Below are 25,191 nucleotides of genomic sequence, written 5' to 3' on the forward strand. Positions count from 1 at the left end.
TTTGCTGAGAGGATTGTCGCACAAGATAGAGCAGTGCAGTGGAGTTGCCTCTTCCCCTACTTATAGTGATTACAGGAGCATAAGTGATTGATGGGCTTTGAGACATTTTAGGTTGAGGCAAACGCTAAGTAAACATTTATATACCAGAGGTAAACTGAGTGCTTAGAGGACAGTAGTTATATCTCTTGAGACAGACTTAACCATCATAAAGGGTTTTTTTTTTTTTTGTCAGATCAACTAAGGCATCCTGGTTGCTTATGCACTTGGGTTACAACTTGGCAGGGAATAACTTCTAGGTGCTGATTGGTATGGGGTGTATATCCTCTGTGTCTACGAAGGGAAAGCATCAAGAAGACCCTTTTTGGTATAAGTGAACCAATAGGTATAAGTGAACCTACCTATTGGTTAAGAAGAAAGAAGAAAGACTAGTGAGTGAGGACATGGAAGAGTTCTGTGCATTGGCCTCCAAGATGTGCACCAGGGTGCTTAGGTCATCATTTGGACTTCGAATCACTTAAGAGCTTTCCTTTGAAAATTTGTAACGATGCCTTACAAGTTGGGATGAAGGCATATCTCTTACAATTTTATTTTTCAGTTAATTTTAATTATGTGTCTGCATGTGTGTTTGTGGGGGTGGGTATGCTGGCTAGTTTTATGTCAATGTGACACAAACTAGAGTCACTTGAAAACAGGGAACCTAAATGGAGAAAAATGTTCCCACCAGACTGGCCTGTGGCGCATTTTCTTGTTTGATGATGGAGGCGGGAGGACCAGCTTACTGTGCACTGTGCCGCCCCTGGCAATTAGTCCTAGGTGGTACAAGAAAGGGAGATGAACAAGCCGTGGGGAGCAAACCAGTCAGCAGCGCTCCTCTACAGCCTCTGCTTCAGTTTTTGTGGCCAGGCTCCTGCCCCCATGTCCCTGAATGACGTACTAAAAGTTGTAAGAGGAACTAGACCCTTTCCTCGCCAAGTTCCTGTGGTGAGGTATGGAGAGGGGTTCTTATTTTTTATTTTTAATTGTATGTGTATGGGCATTTTGCCTGCACATATGTCTGTGCACCATGTGTGTGCAGTGACTACAGAAGCCAGAAGAGGGCGTTGGATCCCCTGGGACTGAAGTTACAGAAGGGTGTCATCCTCACTATGGGTGCTGGGATTGGACCCCAGGTGCTCTAGTGCTCTTAACTTCGAAACCATCTCTCCAGCTTTGTGCAGAGAGTTTAAACAAGCCGCCGTATGTTAGACCCTAACGCCTAGCATGAAAACTTCAGAGAGATCACCAGATCTGTTTGCATTTTCCCCTCCCTTGAATGACTTCAACGGAAGAGTTTTCCCATATAGTGGGAAGCAGGTCATGTTCTGGAACCGCTGAGGAGGTCGAACCGTGTACCTCCATGGACAGCAGATCAGAAGGCCCCTAGGGAGTAGAGGCACACATAACATCCCCTAGAAACAGTGACAGTATCGGGAGGAGGAGGATGGGAATGGAGGGAGGACAGTGAATGCCTGATGCGGAGGAGTACCAGCAGGTTCAAGGGAAGCCTCTCACTCTGTAGGTGTGTCTACATTATGTGCTGACCAAATTTCATTTGTATATGCACTCATCTCTCCTTCCACCCACACACACAGTGAAATTTATTTGCCGTAGCAAAATCCAGCAATAGTGACAGGGTTTAGCCCTGACTGGGCCACATTGATTTTTCTTGCCACTAGGTGGCCGGAATAGGGCGGTGAAACACTAGAGGCCTCCGCACCTCACAGTGCCTTTGGTTTCTAGCATGCTTTTCCTACAGCTCCTTTCTTTTTAATGCTCTTCCTCTAAGTGGCACCCTACAAACTGTCCTCACAGTTGCACAGTCCTGACACTGACAAGGAGCTGGCCCCTTGCTTGCTTTCAAAACACCAAGATGGGGAATTAGAGATGAAATCTGCTGGTGACATCATTCTTTTGCCCTTCTGGGGTTGCTGGGCTCTGGAGGGAGGCCTGCTTCCATGTCCTTACAGAGTCTGGACAAAGAATAGAGATTAGGAGAGAAATTGAGTGAGAAATGTCCTATCACCTTCCAGCATGCCTTCACCTTCTATAAAGAGCAGAGCTGTGTTCATCTGGGTGAAGACATGCATTGCAAGGAAAGAGATGCCAGGGAAATCACTCTGGTTCTTGGTTCTTGTGTCCTTGGCATTGCTTGGGCTGTCCCATAATTCAGTGGGACTACTTTTTCAATCCCAAAGTCTGCTATGCCTGGGACACGTTTTGTCTATAAGATGGTTATGTGGAAACTCCAAGATCTCAGCATGGTATTTTTCTGGGAAAGAACAGAAAGCCCTTTCAATAATGATGGAAGGGCCCACCTCCAGGGCTTGCTATATTGTGGGGCAGAATGCTCCTGAAGGATGCACTCCACATTTTCTGTCTTCATACATGTTGTAAGTCCCCTTTCAGTTACTAATCTGAAAGAAAAATCCCATGAAGAGTAAAATATAAGAATGTGGAGGCTCCTTTGTATTATTGCCATCTCAAGTACAATAGAAAAAGACAAAGCTAGGCATCAGTCTCCCATCTGGTTCCTGCTCTGCTATCAATCAGCTTCCTGACCTTGTACACACCCATTCCACCCTCTGAGCACACAGGACCTACAAGCAGAGGCCTATCACAAAGTGGGAAATTGAGCTGGGTGGTCCCTGCCCAACATTCCCAGTCAAAGCTGATGTCTGAGATATTAAGCAGGTATCCAGGAGAGTTGGCAAAATGAGTTCACCTGCCATCCCAGCTTGCTTCCTATTGCTATGATATAACACTGAACAAAGTCAAGTTGAAGAAAAAAGGGTTTATTTTCCTTAAAGGTTACAGTTCACGAAGAAAGGAAGCCAAGGCAGAACCTGAAGGCAAAGACCATTGTTGCAGAGACCATGGAGAATGCTGCTTACTGGCTTACTTCCCATGGCTTGCTCATCTTCCTTTCTTATAGAATCCAGGACTACCTGCCCACGGGTGGCACTACCTATAGTGAGCTGCCCCCCCCCCAACTCCAATCAATCATTAATCAAGGAAATGCCTCCACAGATTTGCCTTTAGGCCAATCTGATGAAGGCAATTCCTTGGTTGAGATTCCCTCTTCCCAGATATGTCTAGGTTTGTGTCAAGTTGAGATAAACCAACCAGTGCATTGCCCTTAGCTTTTGCATCTTGGGGGTATCACTGGATTGAGAAGTTATTGGGATGAGCAAGGAGTTTCTCCGTGTTTTGCACTACAAAGGGATAATGAGTAAGATTGCCTGGTTGGGAGAATGAAAGAAGACAGAGCAATGCAAACACTTTCTCTGTGATCTCCCTTTTGACATGTGTAGCCATTCTATGAAGGTAGAATGGGAGGTGGTGACAACTAGCAGACTCATCCTGTGTGCCTTAGTGGATGCCCGCACATGGGAACTAGGGCTTGTAACATTTTCTTTTCCATTGCTTCTCAACTCTGCCCCTACCCCTTACTTTTATTTTAGACATCTAAAGCTGAAAGATTTGCATTATGTAGCACATCATTTTGAGGGAAAGGGGCTGCTAATGAAATCACCATATAGACTTGGAATCTTATTCTGTAGGAATTGCTCTTGCTTGCATCATCCCCATGTAGCTCCAAAAGATTGGTGGCTGCTTGGTTTTCTGTCATGGTGCTGGTAGTGCTATCATAGATTTGTTAGTGTGCTTCCTTTGGCTCCTTGTATACTTCAACACCGTTTCCATCCCACATGTCTTGGCTTAACTGTCCCAGCTTGAGCTAAATTAGGCCATGCCACTGGCTGAGTTCATGTTCTCAAGGGTTGCACAGTGTTGTGTGTCTTCCACATTCTTCTCTATGCGTGAACCCTGTGTTGTCTCAAGTCCAAGTGGGATGAAGGGGTCACACTGGATGCATGGGTTTTTTTGTTGTTGTTATTTATTGGCACTTCTTTAACTTGGGAAGCAAAAATTATTTACTCAGCTGGGAGTGAGCTAGTGTAACACACAGCCTGGTATCATCAATGACTTGCTGTGCCCAAAGCCAGAAGATCCTCTGCCTGGAAGACCAAGCAGCTGAATAATAAAGCAGCTTCAGTGGAGACAAGAAATCCAGAAGTTCAAGGTCATTCTTGGCTATATAGAAAGTTCTAGACCAACCTGGGATACATGAAATCTTGTGTCTAAATAAATTAATGAATGAGTGAATAAACAAGTCAGCTTAAAGAAGTGATCTTGGTCTCTGCAATTAGACTTAGTAAGTTCATATCTAGAGCCTGTCACTTGAATACTTTTGTGACTTCATTAGCAAGTGACTTAGCCTCACTTAGCCTCAGTTTCTTTCACTCTATAATGAAAAGCAAGTTGTCATGGAGCAGTTCCTCAGGAATCAGACTGTGCCAGCAGAATGTGAGGAGGTGTTATAGGGCTCCATGCCCATAGAAGCAGGAGTGGGCAGAGGGTAAGTTAATTTGTGATAGTGGGTCAACAAGCACCTCTGAGATCCACAAGGAGCTTTGTAGCTACAATTGTCCAGTTGAGTTTTACCATGTTGGCTAAGGAGGCTCTCTGTAGCCAAGACTTTCTCTAGAGGGATTGAAAACTGGAAGCTGCCTATAACGGCATTCTTAGTAGTGGGGTTGACCACCCTACCTCTGCAAGGGATCCCCCAAGGCATAGTGAATAGCTCCATGGGAGATTGTGAGGGTGGAGTACTCCATACATGAAGGACTTTAGCGCAGTACCTAATGGGTGATGGTCCTTGAGCAAGCAGTAGCTGCTGCTGTTATTTTCATGGGATCTTAGGATCTGTTTCTCCCTGCTGGGACTATTCAGACCCTTTTCTGTGATTTAGCTTCCTTGTTCAGCAAAGCAAGGGGAATTCTATGATGTCTAGTTACCCATCATGCAAGTGTCAAACTAAAACTTCTAAGAGAAAATATGTGGGAATAGAATCACTTTGATTTCAAATTTACACTTCTTTATTTAGTTTCACATTTCTTTTTATTTTTATTAGTCCTTTGAGAATTTTGTCCAGTGTGTTTTGATTATATTCACTTCCCTCATCAACTCCTCTCAGATCCACCTCTTTTTCTCTATCCACCAAATTTTGTGCCCTGTGGTTTTTTTTTTAAAAACTCATTAAGTCCATTTTGTGGTGCTACCAGAGGCCACACTCTTAAAGAAAACTGACTCTTCCTCTCCCAGAAGCTATCTCATGCCAATAACTGCACAGCTAGGGTTAGGTCTTCATGTCCGCCTACCCCTCCTTGCTGGGATTTGGTTTGACTTGAGTTCTGTGCATAGTATCACAATAGCTGTGAATTCGCATGTATACCTGCCCTGCTATGCCAGGAAAACTGTTGCCTTGTACTCATCCACCACCTCTGGCTCTCACAATCTTTCTGTACCCTCTTCCACAATGATCCCTTAGAAGGAGGGAGTGTGAGTCTGGGCAGCCTTGTTCCTGCTGTCTTTGGATAGATGGTGCTATTCATAGCCAGCCTTCTCCTGTGTTCTTTTTATTCTAATTGTTGTGGGTATAGAAACCCAACAGAGGAAAAACTCTGGCAGGAGCCAGCAAATGATGAAAGGATGAGCTCTTTTCTCTTCTTTAGAGTTCAATAACATCCTTTCTGGAAAAAAAAATGGTAGCCTTGTAGTGAAGAGACTGTGGTAGAATGGAGACCATCAAGAGCTGCATCCTCATTGGGTATTATCCACTATAGACATGTGCTTCAGTAAATTTCAGAAATTCTGCTATTTTTCAGAACTGAAATTCATTAGCATTGTTGTAAAGAGGCTATAAATATAGTGAAAGGCATTTACAAATAGACATTGTAAAATGCTTACACACCCACAGTCTGAACACTGTCAAAACACCAGCTGCAGCTTCCCTACTTGGAAGGATCAGAACTTTTTTTAAACTACACCTACTGTGTTTTCAAAATAGGCTTGCTTCTAGCTCTACATAGAAGAGCATTTCAACTGAAACCTGTGTCTAGCTCTTGGCATGAGAGAGCAGAGAGCTCAGTTAGAGAGAAGAGCCAATATCCCAGCCTCCTTATACTAGTGTGGCCCATGTTCTAGAATCTAGGGGAGAGTCACTTGGCAATGGTTAGTTCCTACTTCTTCAGGGTGCTTCCTCCTGCTTCAGCCTGTAGAGCCTTCAGATGAGTCCCAGAAGCATGAAACTATCCCTTGGGTAGAAGCCCTCCCTGGCATGGGGTCACTACAGGTCACACCAAACGCCATTTGATAGGAAGCCACCCTGACAACTGAAATATAATATTATTTTTTTCTTTTTATCAAATGCCATCAGAACAGAGGTCCTAAAATTAGGTTTGGAACCTCTAGTAGCCATGTTATTTGCGATTGTATTTTTCATTTGTATTATGCTCTGTATTTCTAGCAGTTGTAAACCCGAAATGCCCTTTACAGCTAAAGTTCTCCATTGATGCCTGTCGTGCTGGAATGTGTTCCGTTCTTTGGGCCTAATGCTGTATTCATTTGCTCAGGCTATCATAACAAACGACCACAGGCTGAGTAGTGTAAACAACAGACATTTAGCTTATCATAGTTACAGAAGAAAAGATTCTCTTCTGCATGACCTGGAGAGCTGGCTTAAGACCACTTGCTGTCCTTCCAAAGGACCTAAGTTTAAATCCAAGCACTCAAGTCAGACAGTTTAGAACTGCCTGTCACTCTAGCTCCAGGAACTCTAACACCCTCTTCTGGCCTCTATGGGCACCCCCATACACCCAGAAGCCACTCTCACAAACACACACATACACATATCGTACAAAGAAATAGTTTTAAAATTCTCTTTGGCAGAATAAGTAGGGATCACTAGGTATACACATAAGTATCACATATTGTGACAAGAACAGGAAGAGAAGGGTGCTGTGAAAGAACCAAGGGAAAAAGAAACAAGAACTGAGTCTTTGAATGCTAAAGGGTGAGTTACGTTTGCTCTAGTAGAGAAGGAAGGGACATCATTCTACACCTTGATGGAGACGTGGAGATTTGGAGGCCTAGGAGAGGGCAAAAGTCTGAGAATTTGAGAACAACTGGTTTTGAATGGTAATAATGTGATAAGAAATGTTACACCTTTCTGTCAAAAATACTTTTAAGAGTAAAAGGCTAAAAGCCTGGGGTGATTGCGTATGCAGTAAAGTGCCTGCTGTGCCAGCAAGAGGGCCTGAATTCAGATCCCCAGCACCCATGGAAAACCTGAGCGGTGCTGGACACATTTGTAACCCTGCTGCTAGGCAGACACAAACAAGTGAATCTCTGGAGCCAACCAGTCTAGGTGAATTGATGAGCTCCAGGTTCAGTGTGAGGTGCTGGGCATGGTAATACATACCTTTAATCCTAGCATTCAGGAGGCAGGGACAAGTAGATCTCTGTGAGTTCGAGGCCAGCCAGGGCTACATAGTGGGACCCTGTCTCCAAGTAAATATATGAATGAATAAATAGATAAATAAATAGATAAACAAACAGAGGGTGATCAGGGAGGATACCCAGTATCAGCCTCTGGCCTCCACAGGCACATGAATGCATACCACAAACACTCAAATGCATGCATACATGCCCCACACAAATATGTAAAATAAACTAAAAGGCTAAAACACTATATCCGAAAGAAAAACAAATACATGTAAAAGAATAAAATAGTTGAGTCATACAATAACAGGGAAATAAGAGTAGAACAGTAGCAAGATATCCTGAGCACAATAATGGGCAATGGAGTCATTCTAGCCCTTGAAATAGGCTCTCATTTGATTAGAGCCTTCCAGCTGTTAACTCAAGTCCACAGCAGCTCCAAGATTGACAGTAACTGAGATACATCATGAAACCACGTGTTCTTAAGCAGCCAAGTTTTGAGGAACATGTGATTAATTCAGAAGCAAACCTCCTCCTCACCAACAGCCCCTCTGATGTGCTCTTCAGCTACCCACCAGGATGTCAAACCATCTTGCCTTTTGATGGCTTTCAGAAGCTTCCCTTCCAGAATACCAAAAGCCAAGCACACTCAATTCCTTCAAATACAGTAGTATAATATTTGTATATAGCGTACTCAGTGCTCCTCTGTACTTTGAATCACCTTTATTACTTATAATAATGCTTCAGCTATGATGTTATACTGTCCTCTTTAAGGAATGCTCACAAGAAAAATCTGTGATCAACATGTAACTTTCCCCTAAGTATTTTCATTTCTTTTCATTTTAAACATTTTAAAACTGTGTACCTACAAACCAGAATATGTGCCTGCTTGCATGCCTGAAGGAGACTAGAAGATGGTGTCAGATTCCCTGGTGCTTGTGTCACAGATGGTCATGAGCCATCCAGCATGGGTGCTGGGGATTGAACTCAGGTCTTCTGCCAGAGCAATACAATCTCTTAACCATCTTTCCACCCCCTCATTTTGTTTTAAAAGTACAGCTCTATTTATTGCAGTAGTATCTGTTAAACTCAGGGCTTCATGTGTGCTAGGCAAGAACTCTACTGTAACACTATATCCCCGGCACAAACGTTTTTATTTTTCATTGGAAAATAGTTCACTGTATGTATTTATGGGTATAGTGTGCCATTTCAATACACACATATAGTCCATGCTGATCCTATCAGGATAATTCGCGTATCTGTCACCTCAGATATTTATTCTTTCTTTATGTTGGGCATATTCAAAACTCTACTAGCTGTTTTGAAATATTTAATCCATTGCTGCTGACCACAGTTTCTAGTCATCCTATAGAGCATTGCAAGTTATTCCTATGTCTATCTGTGGCCCTTGATTTGTTAATTATCTTCCTATTTCTCTTTTCTCTATAGCCTCACCGGGCTTTGGTAATCACTGTTCAGTTTTCTGTTTCTTTGAGATCGGTGTTAAATTTTGTTCTTTTAAAAATATTTCTGTGGGGGTGTGTCGAGGTCAAAGGTCAGTTTTATGGAGTTGGTTTTTACTTCCACGTTTATGTGGTTTCCAGGGATTGAACTCAGGTTACTAGGATTTCAAGTGTCGTTTACCCACTGACTCATCTTTCAGCACCTATGTTTGTTTGTTTGTTTTTCCCCCCTAGAGGCAGGGAGCTCTCACTATGTAGCCAGGTTGTACTAAATTTTGTAATCTTCCTGCTTCAATTATGTATCCTTAGCTGATCTCAGGCTTGTAATCCTCCTGCCTCTACCTCTAAGGTACTGAAATTATAGGCATGCACTACTTACTATTGCTAGCTAAGTTTATTTTTCTTTTTGGTACTAGTAATTCTAAGCAGTGTAAGGTGACACATCACTGTGGTTGTGATGGACATTACTCTGATTATTAGTGATGCTGAACCATTTTTTATGTGCCTATTGTCTGTCCATGTGTAGATCCTCTTTTGAGAAACACCTAACTCTGGTCATTGTAATTTTAGTATTGAGTTGTACAATCCACAGTTAGTTGAATCTGTGTGTGTAGAACTTGTGAAAAGTTGACTTTGATGTTGATTCATGGAAGTTACCTTCAAATGAGTTGATGCTGAGGCTCACATTTCAGAAGTTTTTAAATACCCCCTGCCCCCCCCACACACACATCCTACCACACCAAATGGCTTGGTATCTGCCTGAGGCAGTGATTGAGGGCACTGAATTTGGGTTGTTGGGTATAGAAAGAGTCTGAGATGGACCCTGGCTTGGGGACTCCAAAGCCTTAGGATGTTGGATGAGATAGTAAAAAAAAGGCCCAGCCCATCTGTGAAACTATTTCCCCTCCCAAGCTTTACAGTAGATCATATTCTTCCTGGACTTCTGTTTCAACCTAGCTGTGAATGATCCGGCAAATTTCATAATGCGCACATATATATTGGTTTTTCGCTGGAGTTATCTCCAGTCCCACCCAGGCCCGCAGCCACTCAGACCCAAATAAAGATGCAGACGTTTATATTATTTAAACTGTTTGGCCTAATGGCTCAGGCTTCTTATTATCCAGTTTTTATATCTTAAATTAACCCATTTTTATCAATCTATAAGTTGCCACATGGCTTGTGGCTTACCGGTATTTTTATATCATGCTTCCTCTGTCTCTGGCTGGTGACTCCTGACTCAGCCTTCCTGTTCCCAGATTTCTCTTCTCTGTTTACCTACACTATACTTCCTGCCTGGCTACTGGCCAATCAGTGTTTTATTTATCAATCAATCAGAGCAACACATTCACAGCATCCCCAGCAGGGTTTCTCTGTGTAACAGCTCTGGCTGTCCTGGAACTCACTTCGTAGACCAGACTGGCCTCAAACTCAGAGAGATCCGCCTGCCTCTGCCTCTCAAGTGCTGGGATTTAAGGCGTGCGCCACCACCCAGCTCATAATGCACATTCTAGAACAGGCTTTATGACATGTTACACTTAGTGAAGGCCCAGCAGGAGAGAGACTAGGATACCAGTACTTACCTATCTGTCCCCTAGTGAGGAGTATGTGAAAGAGTTGGGTGTTTCCTTGAGACAAGAGAGGTATACCTCCTTCTGAGAGTCCTCCTCCATAGACCTGCTGACATGCGAGTGTGTATTAGAGAATTCTCCTGAGGCTTCACTCCTAGAAGAAGATGTTTGCTGAGAGAAAGTAAATCAGTCTTCTCCAGGGACGAGCCCCCTGATAAGTTAGCCAATCCCAGGAGTTCAGCCCTAAGCACATATAAACAATACTGAATGATTTCAGCAGCTTGTATTTAGAAGCTTACACATACACACAAAGGCACACAGACATACATCCATAGCCCAGTACATCCTTGCCCATGCTAATCTTGCCAGTTTGTCTCCTCTGGCTTCTCTCTGGGGACTTTAGCTTTAGTCCTGGGACACTTGGTCATGTGGATATACCCTCATATACAGTTGCTTCTCTGCTCAGTCCTACCCTCTTCTCCTTTTTTCCTGTTCTCTTCCTTTCCCTTTCCTGTTTCTATGCCTCCTTCCAGCCAGCCATCACTGTCTTTGCTGAGTTCAGCTGGCTCACAGACGTCTAAGGAATTCTGTCTCAATCCTCCTATCGTACCTTAGGAGCATTGCAATTACAGATGTGTACCACTGGGTCTGGCTTTATGTGGGTTTGTAAATTTTGAACTCAGGTCCCCGGGCTTGTGTGGTAAGAGCTTTAACTCACTGAGCCATTTTTCCAGGGCACAGTCCTGCCTCGTATGAAGTATGTCTCTTTATTTCCCCAAGGCCCACGTGTGGTACTCCATGTTCCATGTGCCCTGTAGAATTCCGCTGCCCTACACAGGACTGTGGCATGCAGTCATCATGCCTTGTGGACCTATGGTGGTCTGTGTGTCTGTCCCATTCACATCATGAGTCTTTCCAGAGTAGGTACTTCCCACCTTGGCCCTCTTCATCCTCCCAGCAGAGGAGGCATCAGACAGATATTTGGGGGAGTCACTCTGTTCCTGGTGTATTTTCACTTCAGGCCATGGGAACTTGCAAAGGCTGTGAGATGGACTATCTCTGTTGCTTTGAAAGGAACAACTGCTCAGCTCTCGCTCTCATTTCATGGGGAGGTTCAGCCCTTAGATAACTTTATCTGGGGCTCATCTCCCTAACGGGGCCAAAGAGCTGCCTTTTGGGAGTGATATGGAGGAATCTCAGGCTAGTCTACAAAGAAACTGTGTTTCTTTCCTAATCTTGGAGACTTATTCCCATCCCACGTGTGGGCTTCTTCCAACCCAGATTCTGAGAGAAGACGCTCGTGTCGTAACGCGCATAGGGTGGGGGTAGGGCATGACCACTCCGAAGGTATCTAATTTTATAGACTTGTACCCCCAGTGCCAGCCTTCAGACTGCCAGATCTCAACTTGACACCTTATGCCTGTCAACAGCCTGGCTGATGCCTCAGCCCCAGGCCAGAGAACCTTTTCTCAAGGTTAAAAGTAGCTAACCTTTGACAAGAAGCATTGGCTAAATCCTGTGTTCCTTAAAAGGGAAGCTGCCAGTTTGCCAGTGCTTATTTGGCCTTGGGGCAAGAACAGGCCTGTGTTGCATCCTGTGGAGACAGTGGGAGGGTTTGTGGCTAGAAAGGCATTGGCAGAGGGTCATTATTAAAATAGCCATCTTAGAAAATATGTACAGAACAGAGGGACATCCAGTCTGCTGGCCAGTTTATACCACAGCCCATGTGGCTGGACAGCTCATTGGCTCTCACTACCTCCCTTTGGCTCCTTCTGCAGGTACCAGCCCCACACACAGCACCCTCTGTAATGTGTGTGCAGCAAGAATGTGGACAAGATGACAAGGACACACTGATGATTAAATGTCTGGACTTGTGTTCTTAATGTAGGGGTGACAGTCCAAAGATTGACTTGGCGGGCAGCGCACTCTCTGGCATCCTGGACAAGGACCTCTCAGACCGCAGCAATGACATTGGTGAGTGAAGACACTGTTCTGCTTCTCTTTGCAGAGTTAGAAAAGAACTAGAGGGCCTAGCGTGCCTCTTCAAGCAATGGCATGGGCTCCGTTGTGACCACTGAAATGCCAGGCTGTCAGCCTTTGCTGGGTTTTAGGTGGCCCTGATTCACAAGGAAAGTAAGTGATGGCGATTTCTACCTGAAGAAAAAATGCCTGGGGTTTTTAGCCTCCCTGGCCTTCGCAGAATTCCTTGTAAGTTCTAGTGAAGAGAAATGATGAGTGAAAATTTTTGTAGAAGTTGGTGTTTACTTAGTTCATGTTTATCTAGCCTAGAAAAGGGTAAAAATGCAAAATGTCAGGGCTCACTGTAGAAGTGGCACTAAGTACTTTGACTTCGAGGTTAAAATGAGCTTTTTTGTGTATGATAATTGCCGCTTAGCACAAACATGAGGAATTTTCTTTCCCAAGGTCAAACCAGCACTGTGTGATAAATGGGAAAGGACTGCTAAGGTCTGAGTAAACAAAAGTCAACGTCCTTTTGGGGTGTATCTGGATGGATGTGAGGTGACTGGCAGTGTGGTCTGGGTAATAACCCTTTTAGGATGCCAAGTCTTAAGTCCAGATCTTATTTTAAGTGTAGGGTCTTTTTATTTGTATCTATTGTCATAAGGTAGCATTCTCTTGCATTCCACTTTAGAAAGCTGCATTTTGAACTTGCCCTTATTTTAATTAATGTTTGCTTGTGAGTTCATTATAGATTCACAGACAGATTCTAGAAATGATACATATTTTCCTCTTCCACATCCCATGGTAACATCTCTCAAAACTATAGTGCTATACTGACATTGATGTGTTGCAACTCATTAGTCTTGTTCAGGTTTGCCCAGTTTTACTGGTATTGTGTATATATAAGTTGCTCTGCAATTTTTATTTTGTGCGTATCTGCTAACATAGCCAAGGTTCATAATATCTCTGTCACTACCAGAATTCCTCGTGTTGCACACTTCTTTTTTCTTTCCTCTGGTTTTTGTTTTTTGGTTGTTTGTTTGTTTTGCTTTGTTTCATTTCAGCATTTCTGGGGTTTGGTTTTCTTTTGCTTTTCTTTTTAGGCTGGGTCTCCTTATATAGCCCAGGTGTCCTAGTTTCCTTTCCCGTTGCTATGATAAAATACCCTGGCAAAAAAAGCAACTTAAGGGAGAAGGGTTTATTTTTAGGTCACAATGCCAGGCTACAGTCCATCAGTTTGGGGAAGCCAAGGCCACAAGGAACATGAAGCAGCTAATCATATTCAAGAGCAGAGAGAATAAATGCATGCATACTTATATTTAGCTTGTGTTCTCCACAATAATACAGTTCAGGATCTCTTGCCTAGGAATTGGTGCCACCCACAGTGGGTGAATTTTGCCACCTCAATTAGTATAGTCAAGATAATACCCCATAGATAGGCCCACAAGACTACCTGATCTAAACAGTCCCTCATTGAGACATTCTTTCCAGGAGATTCTAAATTTTGTCAAGTTGACAATTAAAACTAACCATCACACTGGAGTAGCCTAGAACTTATTGTAATATAGAGTCCAGACTGGTGTCAAACTCAACATACCCCTGCCTTCACTTCCCGAATCCTAGGATTACAGGCATATACCACCATTTCAGGCTGTGTTGCTCATTTCTAATCATGCCTACCTTCCTCCAAGCTTCTCACCCCCAACATCTGGCAGTTATTAGTGGGATTGATTTGACATAGATAAATTTCCAGAATCATCTGTGTTGGCCACTTAATTTAGAAACAACTGCCCAACAGTTGGCAGGCCTTCCAGTACAGCAGAATGCTTGACATTAGCAGTCTTCTGCTCTGCCTGATGTGACCCCCCAGGTTGGATACCGTTTTCTTCTGAATCCGCTAATCAAATCACATCTTTGCAAACTGCTGACCTGGAGTCTCTGGCCTGACCTTGTGAGGCCTTGTGTGCAGGGTGCTTGGTTGTGACTGTAAATACCAAAAATGCTTGTGCTGCTTCCAGAAGCTGGTTTATATCCTCAGCCAGCCTTTGAGACTCCGTCATGAAGCATAACCTGACAGTTAAAACTGGCCAGCTACAAGTTTTGATTGAGTGACAGAGCAGGAAAGAGTCGAGCAATGAGTGGCTGAAGGGAAGAGCTGGATTAAGTTACGCTTCACTCACTGTGCTTTGTTTTCAGGCAGAGCAACTGATTGGTGAAATACTGATAAAGGTCATGGGACCTCACACAGGAAAGGGAGATGTCTTTCTGTCTCGAGGATACACAGTGCTATGCGTGTTGCTTTTCTAAGAGCACTAGTCTTTGACCCTTGTTTTCTTTCAGTCTGGAGTTGTCTAGGGTGGCTATTGCCAAAGTATGACCAGCATGTTTTCTAGTCTGACCAACTAGTTTGGAAATACTGGTGGCATCGATGGGAGAAGAATTCCTTCAAGTACTTCTCATACTGTGGAAACTAAGTCTCAGTCATATGTGTTTGGGAACCCAGAGAGATGGTGCTGAGGGGTTTTCTTTCATTTTGCCAAGAAGACATTAATCCCAGAAGAGTAACATTGCATACATTAACAACCTAGTGTATAGATTATTTGAATTTCAAGAAGTGCTGATGAGCAGCTATGTCACCAACCAGGAAATACTGGGGTATCCACTACCCAAACACCCTCGCACACAGGTCTGCTTCTGTGGATCCATAAGATACAAGATAACAAATGGCCCTGAAGTAGTAGGACATGATACTGATCAGGATGTTCCTGAGTGCTAGAGTGCTGGGATATGCTCCACATAAGAGCACAGACTTAGCTGCATCTTGGATCTGCTTAGGCAGAGGTGGGAGCAGGCAGGGAAATCACACAGAGAAAGCTTGGCAAAGATAGACCAGCCTGGCTGTAGTAGGAAGTCTGTGCTGAGCAGAGAAAGTGACTTAGAAATGTAAGTAGGGATCAAACTGAGTTCAAGGGGGATGGATTTGTAATTTATTCTAGAGACAGTGGAAGCCATTGATAGCAACATTGAAGTGATGTATCAAACCTCAAAATTTGTATACTAAATGCTGAAGAGCTTTATGGGACCAATCAGCTAAAGGAAAGCTAGATACCAATAAGTTAGTTGGGCTTAGTTAAGAACACTGACTTAGATATTTGTCCAGATACCCCATGTCAGTGCTGGATGGAGTCTCAAAGTGAAGGCTCAGGGATTTAGAGATGGACAGGGATTGGAGTTAGATGTTAAGAGTTTCTCATAAGCACTGCCAGGGGAGGAGAATGTGGGACTTGTGACTATAAGCCTGAATTGGAGTGCTGGAGCTGTTGCTTCTGTCCTGGGTGGCTTCCCTTCCTTACCTAGCATCTCCACTGACTTCCTTATCTTGTGTTCCAGAATTATATCAAAATACTTAGTGGACTGTAAAAACATAGAAATGTTTATATTAAAAATCGTCTGCTTAGCGGTGTCTTCCAGGTTAGGAAGATAGAGTCTAAATTTACCATAAAGAAAAGAGAGGGATGCAGAAGATTTAGAGGGGATCCTGGAGAAATGTCTCTCGGTAAAAACCTGAGTAAACCCATCTAATGGACATAGGAGCAAGCATCTGTAAGCCTAGGGCTCCTCCAGCAAGATGGGAAGTGAACACAGGAGGCTCCCCTGAAGCTGAAGCTGCTCTTGTAGACACAGCGGGGATCTACGGGAGAGCCTGACTCAAACAAGGTGGAAGGCAAGGACCAGCACCCAAGGTGCTCCTCTGACCTTCACATGTGCACCCAGGCATGCAATTTGAGCACCCACCTGAATACTTGCATATGTGTGCATGTACACACACAGTACACACACACACCACCCTGACACAACACAAAGATTTAAAAAGATAACATGCACCTGGGGGTGAAGACCAAATCCCCACAAAAATCCACATTCAAGGAGAAAAAAGGATCTTGCAACCTCACAGAAGCCAAGGGAAAAGCAGATTTTTAAGCAGAATGTCTTTAACCTCAAAGGCAGAAATGCCATTTTCAGATGGAAGAGTCAAGGAGAAAAGGATATTTCAGAGGCAGTGGCTTTTTTCCAGGGCTGCTTTTGTAGGATTTCATTGCTTTGTATCAAGGAGGACAGTGTTTGTACCAGAATGTTTTTGTTAGGGATTCAGACAATGGAAGCTGTCCGAATGTGGGCTGCAGTGAATAGCATAATGCAGCCCTGAACATCATTAGAAACCATCAGTGTTCTCTATAAATAAATCTGTGTTTCCTCTTAATAAAGCTGTAATTTAAAATTATTATAATATTAAATTAGAGAACATGGCTTTTTCAGATCTTGTGTGGGCAGCTTTTAGCATCTGTCAGCCAACGATAATTTAAAATGAAATCAATTGGTCCAAAACTAAGCTGTTGATGTCAGATTGAGATATTGTTTGTATCAAACTTTGCAGCCATTTTTCAAGTAGCATAATAGAAGATATGGAAGAGCTCCAACACAGGCCTGTGCATGAATAGAAACAAAAATTAAATTGTCCAGTTCTCTCTTGGTGATAGAAGAATCTCTGTTCTGATTGAATGGGAGATTATAGGCCATGAAGTTAAGTGCCATAATATTTACTTTTATTATTCCTTATATTGTAGCTCTCCCCACATGGTGAGATTTATTGTTACACTTTAATACAATCAAGAGATTTTCAGTTCTTTTCCTTCAGAAGCACATAGCAACAGGCCTCCAGATGGGAAGCAGCCTTTGAACTAAGCCACCTAGCTTCAACTAATTGACTTAGAGAAAGGCTTTTTCATTCCTTCCCAGTTGCTTGGCATCTTTGTTTTGGTTCCATTCTCTTCAAATCCACTCAAGCTTCCTGTTGCTGACTCTTTATGCGACCACCACCCTCTTCACAGGTGAAATTTTCCTCTCAGTCTTCAATTTGACCCACCAAACACATCTCGCTGTATTCAATTTGCAGGCTGAGAGTTGCTGACTTTAAAGTCAGTAGCCTTGATTAAAAGGAGGTGAAGGCTAACTTAAGCTTATCCTCAGATTGCCCATGGACTCATCGCTCAGGGATGCCTGGGGACCAAAGAATGGAAAAGTACTTTGCTATGTGTTAGGAATTCTTTTACGAGCCAGTCAATCTGGTGATCAGTTGGGAAGATTCAAAAACTTAATCATGGTGGTGTATGGCTCTGTAAGTTTACTAAAAATTGTCACAATACTTAAAATAAGTGGCTTTATGGTTTACAATTTATACCTCAGTAAAGTTGTTAAAAATAATAGTGAGTTGAAAGTTTTCCAACCATTCACATTAAAATCCCAGTGTTTACAAAAGGGGGGGGGTAATAAACATGAGGTTTGAAAGATAGATCAGTGATAGGACCTGAGTTTAATCTGCAAGACCCATGTTTTTAAAATGTTAGGTGTGGTGCCATGTGTTTGTAATCTCCACATGGAGGAGATGGAGACAGGTAGCTGGATCTCCATGGTTCCAGGCCAGCCAACCTTGTCTTTTCAGTGAGTTCCAGGCCAGTAAGAGTCCATTTATCCAAAACGTCAAAAGCTAGGCCAATCCCAAGGAACAGCACCCAAGGTTTCAAGATTGTCCTCTGGCCTCCTCACACATGTGCACCTTGCACACATGTGAACACAGACAAACACAAAAAAGTATAAGTACCATTCATGTGTAAGTGTGCTGTTAGAAATGTCTCTCCCATACTTTTAAAAATAATTGTGACTATGTAGAACAATACCAACAATACTACTATCCTGGTGCTTCTGACTTATGTGTTAGCCAATCCTTTACACAGAGAACTATGGTTTTGAACTTTCTTGAAGTCTCCCTAAAAGTAGAGGGATTTGGGGGGGGAATGTAAGTCATCCTCTTAGGCTGTGAAATATGTGATTTATTTTTCATGTGAAATAAAGCATGTCCTTACTGTCCCTGATTCCCCTCTGAGGTACAGTTGCAGATGGTTGCCTCTAGAAAAATATAGGTATATGTGTATTTGTATGGAATAACCTGTTGCTACATTCATTAAATTAAATAATGAATGTAAACATCAACCAGTGATGTGGTTATGAGGGAAGGGAAAGAGCAAAGAAGATGGGAATGAGGGAATGAGGGAATGAGGGAATGAGGGATGGAGGGAGGGAGGGGGAGAGAGAGAGAGAGAGAGAGAGAGAGAGAGAGAGAGAGAGAGAGAGAGAGAGAGAGAGAGAGAGAGAGAGATCTCCCATGTGTGCTTTTTCTCAGGCTTGTGGCAAGTTATTTACCCTAGAAAAAGTGATACAAGTTAAGCCTGGTTTTTGTATAGAAAGAAAGTACTATTTTTGAGATTAGATATTATTGTCAGTATTACTCGCTAATGTCTAAATTATTGTCAGTAAAACAGATGAAATTTGATTAGTACTAGATTCTAAATCTCTGTATAGTAAAACTATGCAAGACAAAAATTAAGCAATTAATAGTGATCATTCACATACTTCTTTTTTGTTTCTGTGGTTAACAAGCGATTAAATTTCTTAATTTTGAATCCTCTAACTTTTTCTATAAGAAATCATTTTTAAGGCTTTCATAGGCAAATTCTGAGAAAAGACTTAGATCATCTGGCTTTGGACTACTGGCTTTTCAGTCCTCTTGCTATTAAAAACTTTCTACTAGAAAAGTTCACATTAAGATTCTTTCAGAACTAGAGAGCCAGTTTAGTCCTTGCAGTATTTCAGGTCATCAAGTAATTTCTCGAATTCATGGGATATAGTGTCCTGCCGTAGAGAACTCCATGATTGACTTGGAGTTCACTCCATGGAGACTTCTAGGTAGTCTCCTGGCAGAGCATTGTGTATGAACATTGAACTGCACCTCTCAGCTCTGTGGGGTTAGTTGCTCAGACATAAGAGGTATAGCTTGCTCATACTGACACCTTGGCAATGACCTTCAGACAGCCTTTGGGACCAGGGCTATGCTTGGTATAACCCAAACCAAAAGATGGCAGGTACAGTTGTGGTTCTCACTCAGGTAAATATTTTGTGGGACAGTATGGGGTGCACATGTGTACACATACGCCACTCTGGCTCCCACTCAGGGACACGAGTCAAGATCAAACATAAATTGCTATCATGGGTAATTTAGGAGCAGTCTGCATTTCTCAAATGTGTGCCAAAAAGAAAAGAGGTTGGTCTGAGGGTCAGACATTTTATTCCACAGCACAAACAAGGCTACACCACATACTTCTGCTAGATTGCCCCTTAACCCACACAGTCCTCTTAAGCATTTTGATTGCTGCCTGGTGCTTCTGAAGATTTGTTTAATTCAGAAGAGCATCTAGGCCTGGCCCTCTCCTTGCAGCACCCTGAGCCCTTTCAGAGGGCCACCCCTTCCAGCTCATAGCATAGGGGTGTCATGAGGTGAACTAGATCAGCCTGACCACCAGCACTCCTTTCAAAAGCCATCTTTGAGTCCTGTAGGAGAAGGACCAGTGATGGGTTTCAGCTTGATCCATTTTTTTCCAAGATAGGGTTTCTCTGTGTATCCCTGACTGTCCTAGAACTCACTCTGTAGACCAGGCTGGCCTCGAACTCACAGAGATCCACCTGTCTCTGCCTCCTGAGTACTGCGATTAAAGGTGTGCGCCACCACCACCTGGCTCAGCTTTGGCTTTTAAAGAGCTTTTAACTGTTTTCACTTACAGATATTACTATTAATGGGTCACATGAGAAGCCAGGTACTCACTCCATCTGTGCAGCCCCGACAGGACAGTCATGGCTTTGTGATTAGTTTGTTGTTGTTGTTGCTGTTGTTGTTTTGTTTGTTTTATTTTGTTTTGAGGCTGACTGGTTTTACTTTATTGGGGAGGGGCTTGGATTTCATGCATGACTACTGTACTCAATCATTTTCCACCCCTGAATTTGGAAAAGGGTCACAATGCCTACTTGCCATGTTGGATTTACAGATAGACCCAGAATTCCTCTCCAGGTGTTTTCATCACTTCTCTCCTATGTAGCTGAAGTTTTCCTGGTCCTGCCTGGCCCACAGTCAGGACAAATCTCTCTCACCCGCTAGTCCCGCAGCCAAGTAAACACACAGAGACTTATATTACTTATAAACTGTATAGTCGTGGCAGGCTTCTTGTTATCTAGTTTTTATATCTTAAATTAACCCATTTCTATTAGTCTATACCTTGCCACGTGGCTCATGGCTTACCCATATCTTTACATGTTGCTTGTCATGGCAGCGACTGGCAGCATTTCCTGACTCAGCCTTCCACTTCCCAGAATTCTCCTGTCTCCTTATCCCACCTACACTATACTTCCTGCCTGGCTACTGGCCAATCAGCATTTTATTTATCAACCAATCAGAGCAACACATTCACAGCATCCCCAGCACTCCTATAGACAGGTATATCCAGCCTGATGCATTAAATGTCGCTATCTTTGCTGTCTGTAGAGACCCTCTTCATCTTCCACAATACAAGTCTAGGGGCACACCTCATAGATTCAAAGAAGTCTAACACAGCAAACAGACTTTTATCAGAACTTTTGCTACATCCAATTGGAAGCCATAAAGCTATAGATGTATGTAGAAGCAAGCAGGGAAGAAGTGTCACTCAGCTCTCAGACTATATGTATCATTTATTTGGCTTGAGGAATTCCTGCCTTCTACCTACTGGTTGTGGGTTCTGGATTTCATTTTGCATATGTATATCTGAAGGGATGCATGGCCTGAGGATAAAATGGGCTTGTGCATGAAACATGGCGTTGGTGGAGTAGTGGCAAATGGTCTTAAAACAGGTATCCTCCTGGCAGCTGTGCCATATGAACCTCACACCCGGATTATAAATATAAACAAAGCAGCTAATCTGTTCTATCCTTACGGATTCTGGAGATACAGATGCTAATCACTGCTAATTTTTCCATTGGTGAGTCAGCTGCCGCAGGTGTTTATTTGAGCTCTACAAATGGGCCCCTATTTGTAATTTGCACAGATTTTTTACAACCATCAAATGATGTATGGAGTGAGATTTCCTTCTTGCCACCATGTCTTATGAGGTTGCATCATTGCAGAGAAAATGTTTGCAGCCCTGCGGGCTTGGAGTTTTCCCATTTAAGCCATATAGAATGAAAGAGGAGAGTTCGGACTGCTAACCTGGGTCCTAGATTCCTGTTCTCAAATTTTGCAACTTCATTAATGGCACATGAAAATAAAATTCCACCTGTGTGACTTAAATTATACAGCCTCTCATCATGGGAGAATCATCCTATGAAGCTGATGACTCAAGTAATTCATCCCCTCCCCCCTTTTCTCTCTCTGGAAAACAAAGCTAGCAAGGTTGTTTGGTAATCTGTTAAACAACCATTTGCCGAACACTCAACCACAAGCCAGGAATGATGGTAGGCCTGGGAAAACAGATCAAAGCCACTGCTTCTTCCTGGGATGATGGATGAGGCAGATAAGTCAACGTGGAATGTCAATACATGGTAGTGAATGCTGAGATAGGAGATACGTGTAAGTAGAAGAGCAGACAACCCAGGCCTTGGGGTACAAGTCATGGTGTTGAGCCTCCACAACACAGGAATTAGCTAAGCAGATAATCTCAGGACCTTTGTACGTTTCTCCCTAATGGCAGTATGTGGAATGGCAGAGGACTTGGATTCCAGGCTAGATGTTCTAGCAGCTTTAATGATAAGTGGGGGACACGCAGACAGGATGGCTTCTGGAGATACTGGGAGATGATGATGTGTCCAGATTTAAACCTTAGCAGACTTCCATTCCCAAGTGCAGAGCAACCAGCAATAGTGAATAAACAGAGCCTATTTATGAGCTCCTGCACAGCTCTGTTAGTGACAGCTGGCCTATCTCCAACTTTTGACTATTTTTCCTGAGTATTTTCCAGTGGATATGCCTTAGGTCACCTGTGGTCACTGGGACCATTCCTCTTATCCATGGAAAAACGAGGCTACATGTTCTAATTGAGCTAAATAGGGCATGACTGAAGTTTATGGAAAATGGGCAGTTCCTGGTGCCATGAAGAAGCTTAGCCCTTTCCAAGCTGACTCTATCGTGTCCAACATGAATCACCCCCATATGTCCACAGAGGGTTCCTCTTCCAGTTGTCACAAAAGCCAAGGGCCTCTCATTCTCATGAAGCTAAAAAAAAAAAAAAGAAAAGAAAAAGAAAGAAAGAAAAAGAAAAAAAGAACTCAGTCATAGCCAGCTTAATCGTTTTGGACTAGCTTATGGGCATTAAAACCTTTTTCATTAGGAAGAAAATTTTCCCAGCCAGGCTGAGAAAGCACATATCAAGTTTCAGCTTGATTCACTTCAAAACCGCCATGAAAATTGGGACATTTTCTTCACACCACAATGAGTTAGTCATGGAAATTCTTCCTTAATCACAGCTACCATGGCCACAGTCATGAGGAGCATGCCCTGGGCCACTGAAATTTTACGTGACAATATTGAAGAGTGTGTCTCCTTCCCTGTCAGAAAGCAGAAGTATGTGGCAATTCTCAGTCTGTGGAAACATACCAAGATAACCTGGGGTTCTTCTTGCAGCAAGTAACCTCATCCTTGGAGTAGCTTTCTTCGTGCTAGTCCAGTTTGGTTAGTGTTTAAAAGAATGTTCTTTATAAGCTAAAACTGTTGAAAATTAAACTTGGCTGAAATGTGCATTAAAAGGCTAAAAGTGGCTGCCATGAGGGACTCTGACCCTCCTCTTGCTGATGAGTGACAGAAATGAGGCAGACTTCTTGGCCATCTGTCGTGGAGATGCTTGCTGAGTGTGGCCAGACTCCAACATGCCTAGGTCTTTTTAGTACAAACCTCAGCCAAAGAGCTAAGTGAGCCAGCCAAGCACTTTCTCTGCCTTCTGCCCTGCAGCTGCCAGGTTGTGTCCCACTAAGAGCCACCTTTAGAAGCTATACTGCTAGAGTAGGAGTTTTCCTTCAGACAGTTCATTTGCTCCCTCTTACCTCTACAGACTATCAAGCATGTTTTTCCTAGGAATGAGGTAGACTTTGAGGATAAGGCCTTGCCTTCCTGGGTCTCACAGCCCAAATATAGTCAGCAGGCACCATGCTTGCAAGCCCTCCTCAGAATATAACTCATTAGAGCCCATTCCATGAACTTCTCCCAGGGGAAAACATGGACAGACGTGTCCTTCCCCAGATAGGTCTCCAAAGACAGACCAAGATATGATTCTGCCAGAGTCCAGCTTGGGACCAGTGAGTTCACTGGGCTTACACAGGATGGGTGAGGGGTACCTTAGAGGAGCATAAGCAACCCCATGGCAGCCATACCACCAAAATATCTCACCCTCCATAGCTGTATAAATGGAGCCCCTCCTCAGTTAACCTTCTACCCTCTACATACCCTGGAGCAGTGGTTCTCACCCTTCCTAATGCTGCAACCCTTTAATACAGGTCCTCATGTGGTGACCCCCCAACCATGAAATTCTTTTTGTTGCTACTTTATGACTATAATTTTGCTACTTTTATGAATCATAAACACCTGAAATTTCCGATGGTCTTAGGCAACCCCTGTGAAGGGGTCATTCTACCCCCAAAGTCTCAAAACCCACAGGTTGAGAAGGGCTACTCTAGCACCTCCCAAGGACCGTGAAAGCACCTGCTGTTAGGGCCAAATTACATGCAGTGGCCTGGGAGGTACATGAGGGAATAGTTGGAATCTTAGGCAAAGGTCTATTGACCCTCTCCACCACCTCCAGCTTTGCTGTCGGGCTAGCACTCCTTCACCGGGTGCTGGAGGACCACTTTACTGATGAGATTTACTCCCACCAGCTTGCCTTGGCAGGCTATGTACTCCCAGGGAACCCCCTGAAACAGCCTAGCACTGGAGGTAGAAACAGGAGGCTCAGTTGGCCGGCCGGCCTATCCGAGTTTGTGATCTCCAGGTTTAGTGAGAGATCCTGTCTCAAGAAATAGCATAGAGAGTGATTAAGTCAACCAACATCAACCTCTGGCCTCTACGTGTATATGTGCCCCCCAACTCTCTTTCCCTCTCCCTGCCTACTTCTCTTGTCTCTCTCTCCTCTCCCCCACCCACCCCATAAAATAATTGTCTACAGGAGTCAGCTCTGGCTATCCAGCAGAGAACTAGAGTCAATTGGCCTTTAGTTATTCTTTGATCACTTCCCCCTGCTCATGCTTTGCCTCTAGAGCTTGTTTCAGTTTCCTGGACAGGGTGATGATATACATCAGGCAGGCGGCTGGGTCCTGGAAGCTCCCTGCCAAGGCCCTTGCCAATGGCTTGCTCCTTGGAACTTTCAACAGCCTTCTCTTCCACTCCCTCCCGTTGCTGTCTGCCCAGCTTCTGCTCCTCTGCTTTGTCTCCTTCCTCCTCTCCTTGAAGCTTCCTGTACCCTCCCCAGCCAGCCCCCAACCCCAGCAGCAAACCACCCTAGCTGAGGCCCCATTCCCTACCCCACCCCCAGCGGCCCAGCATCTGTTTGGCTAACCTGCTGAAAGCATTGTGTGTAGAGTGCGTGCTGGGAGTGTTTTGTGTGGCACTTTTCTATGATAGCAGCACATAGGAGGGGATGATTTGAAGAGGAATTATCCAACAATAGGGAATAGAATAAATGATGAATTGCAGTGCCACCAAAGATTATATAAAGTATGAGGAATTTTAAGAGACATGGCATTCAAGGTTAAGTAAAATAAGCAGAGTACAATATGATATATAACATGAGTTATAATGTCTTATTTACAAAAAGTGTGGAGGAAAATATACTGAAATGCTAACAGCAGTTGTCTTGATGTGGTGAGATTATCACTGACTTTTTTTTCTTGGTTACAATTTCACATAAAAATATTCA

General features: G+C 43.5%; 1 protein-coding gene across 17 annotated transcripts in view; it reads left to right on the forward strand.

Annotated features, from left to right (window-relative positions):
* The window catches only part of Sh3kbp1 (SH3 domain containing kinase binding protein 1), a 352,120-nt gene that overhangs the window by 311,194 nt on the left and 15,735 nt on the right, over nucleotides 1-25,191 (forward strand). For 13 of the 17 annotated variants that reach the window (XM_015992132.3, XM_015992129.3, XM_006973237.4 and 10 more), the window contains one exon: nucleotides 12,300-12,385. In XM_015992132.3, coding sequence (XP_015847618.1) covers nucleotides 12,300-12,385 — 86 coding nt within the window. Of the gene's footprint in view, nucleotides 1-12,095; nucleotides 12,190-12,299; nucleotides 12,386-12,405; nucleotides 12,620-25,191 lie in introns of those variants that run through there. The other 4 variants (XM_015992134.3, XM_076561929.1, XM_015992135.3 and 1 more) reach the window with 3 other exon arrangements.

This window comes from Peromyscus maniculatus, chromosome X, assembly GCF_049852395.1.
Source record: "Peromyscus maniculatus bairdii isolate BWxNUB_F1_BW_parent chromosome X, HU_Pman_BW_mat_3.1, whole genome shotgun sequence".
NCBI lineage: Eukaryota > Metazoa > Chordata > Mammalia > Rodentia > Cricetidae > Peromyscus > Peromyscus maniculatus.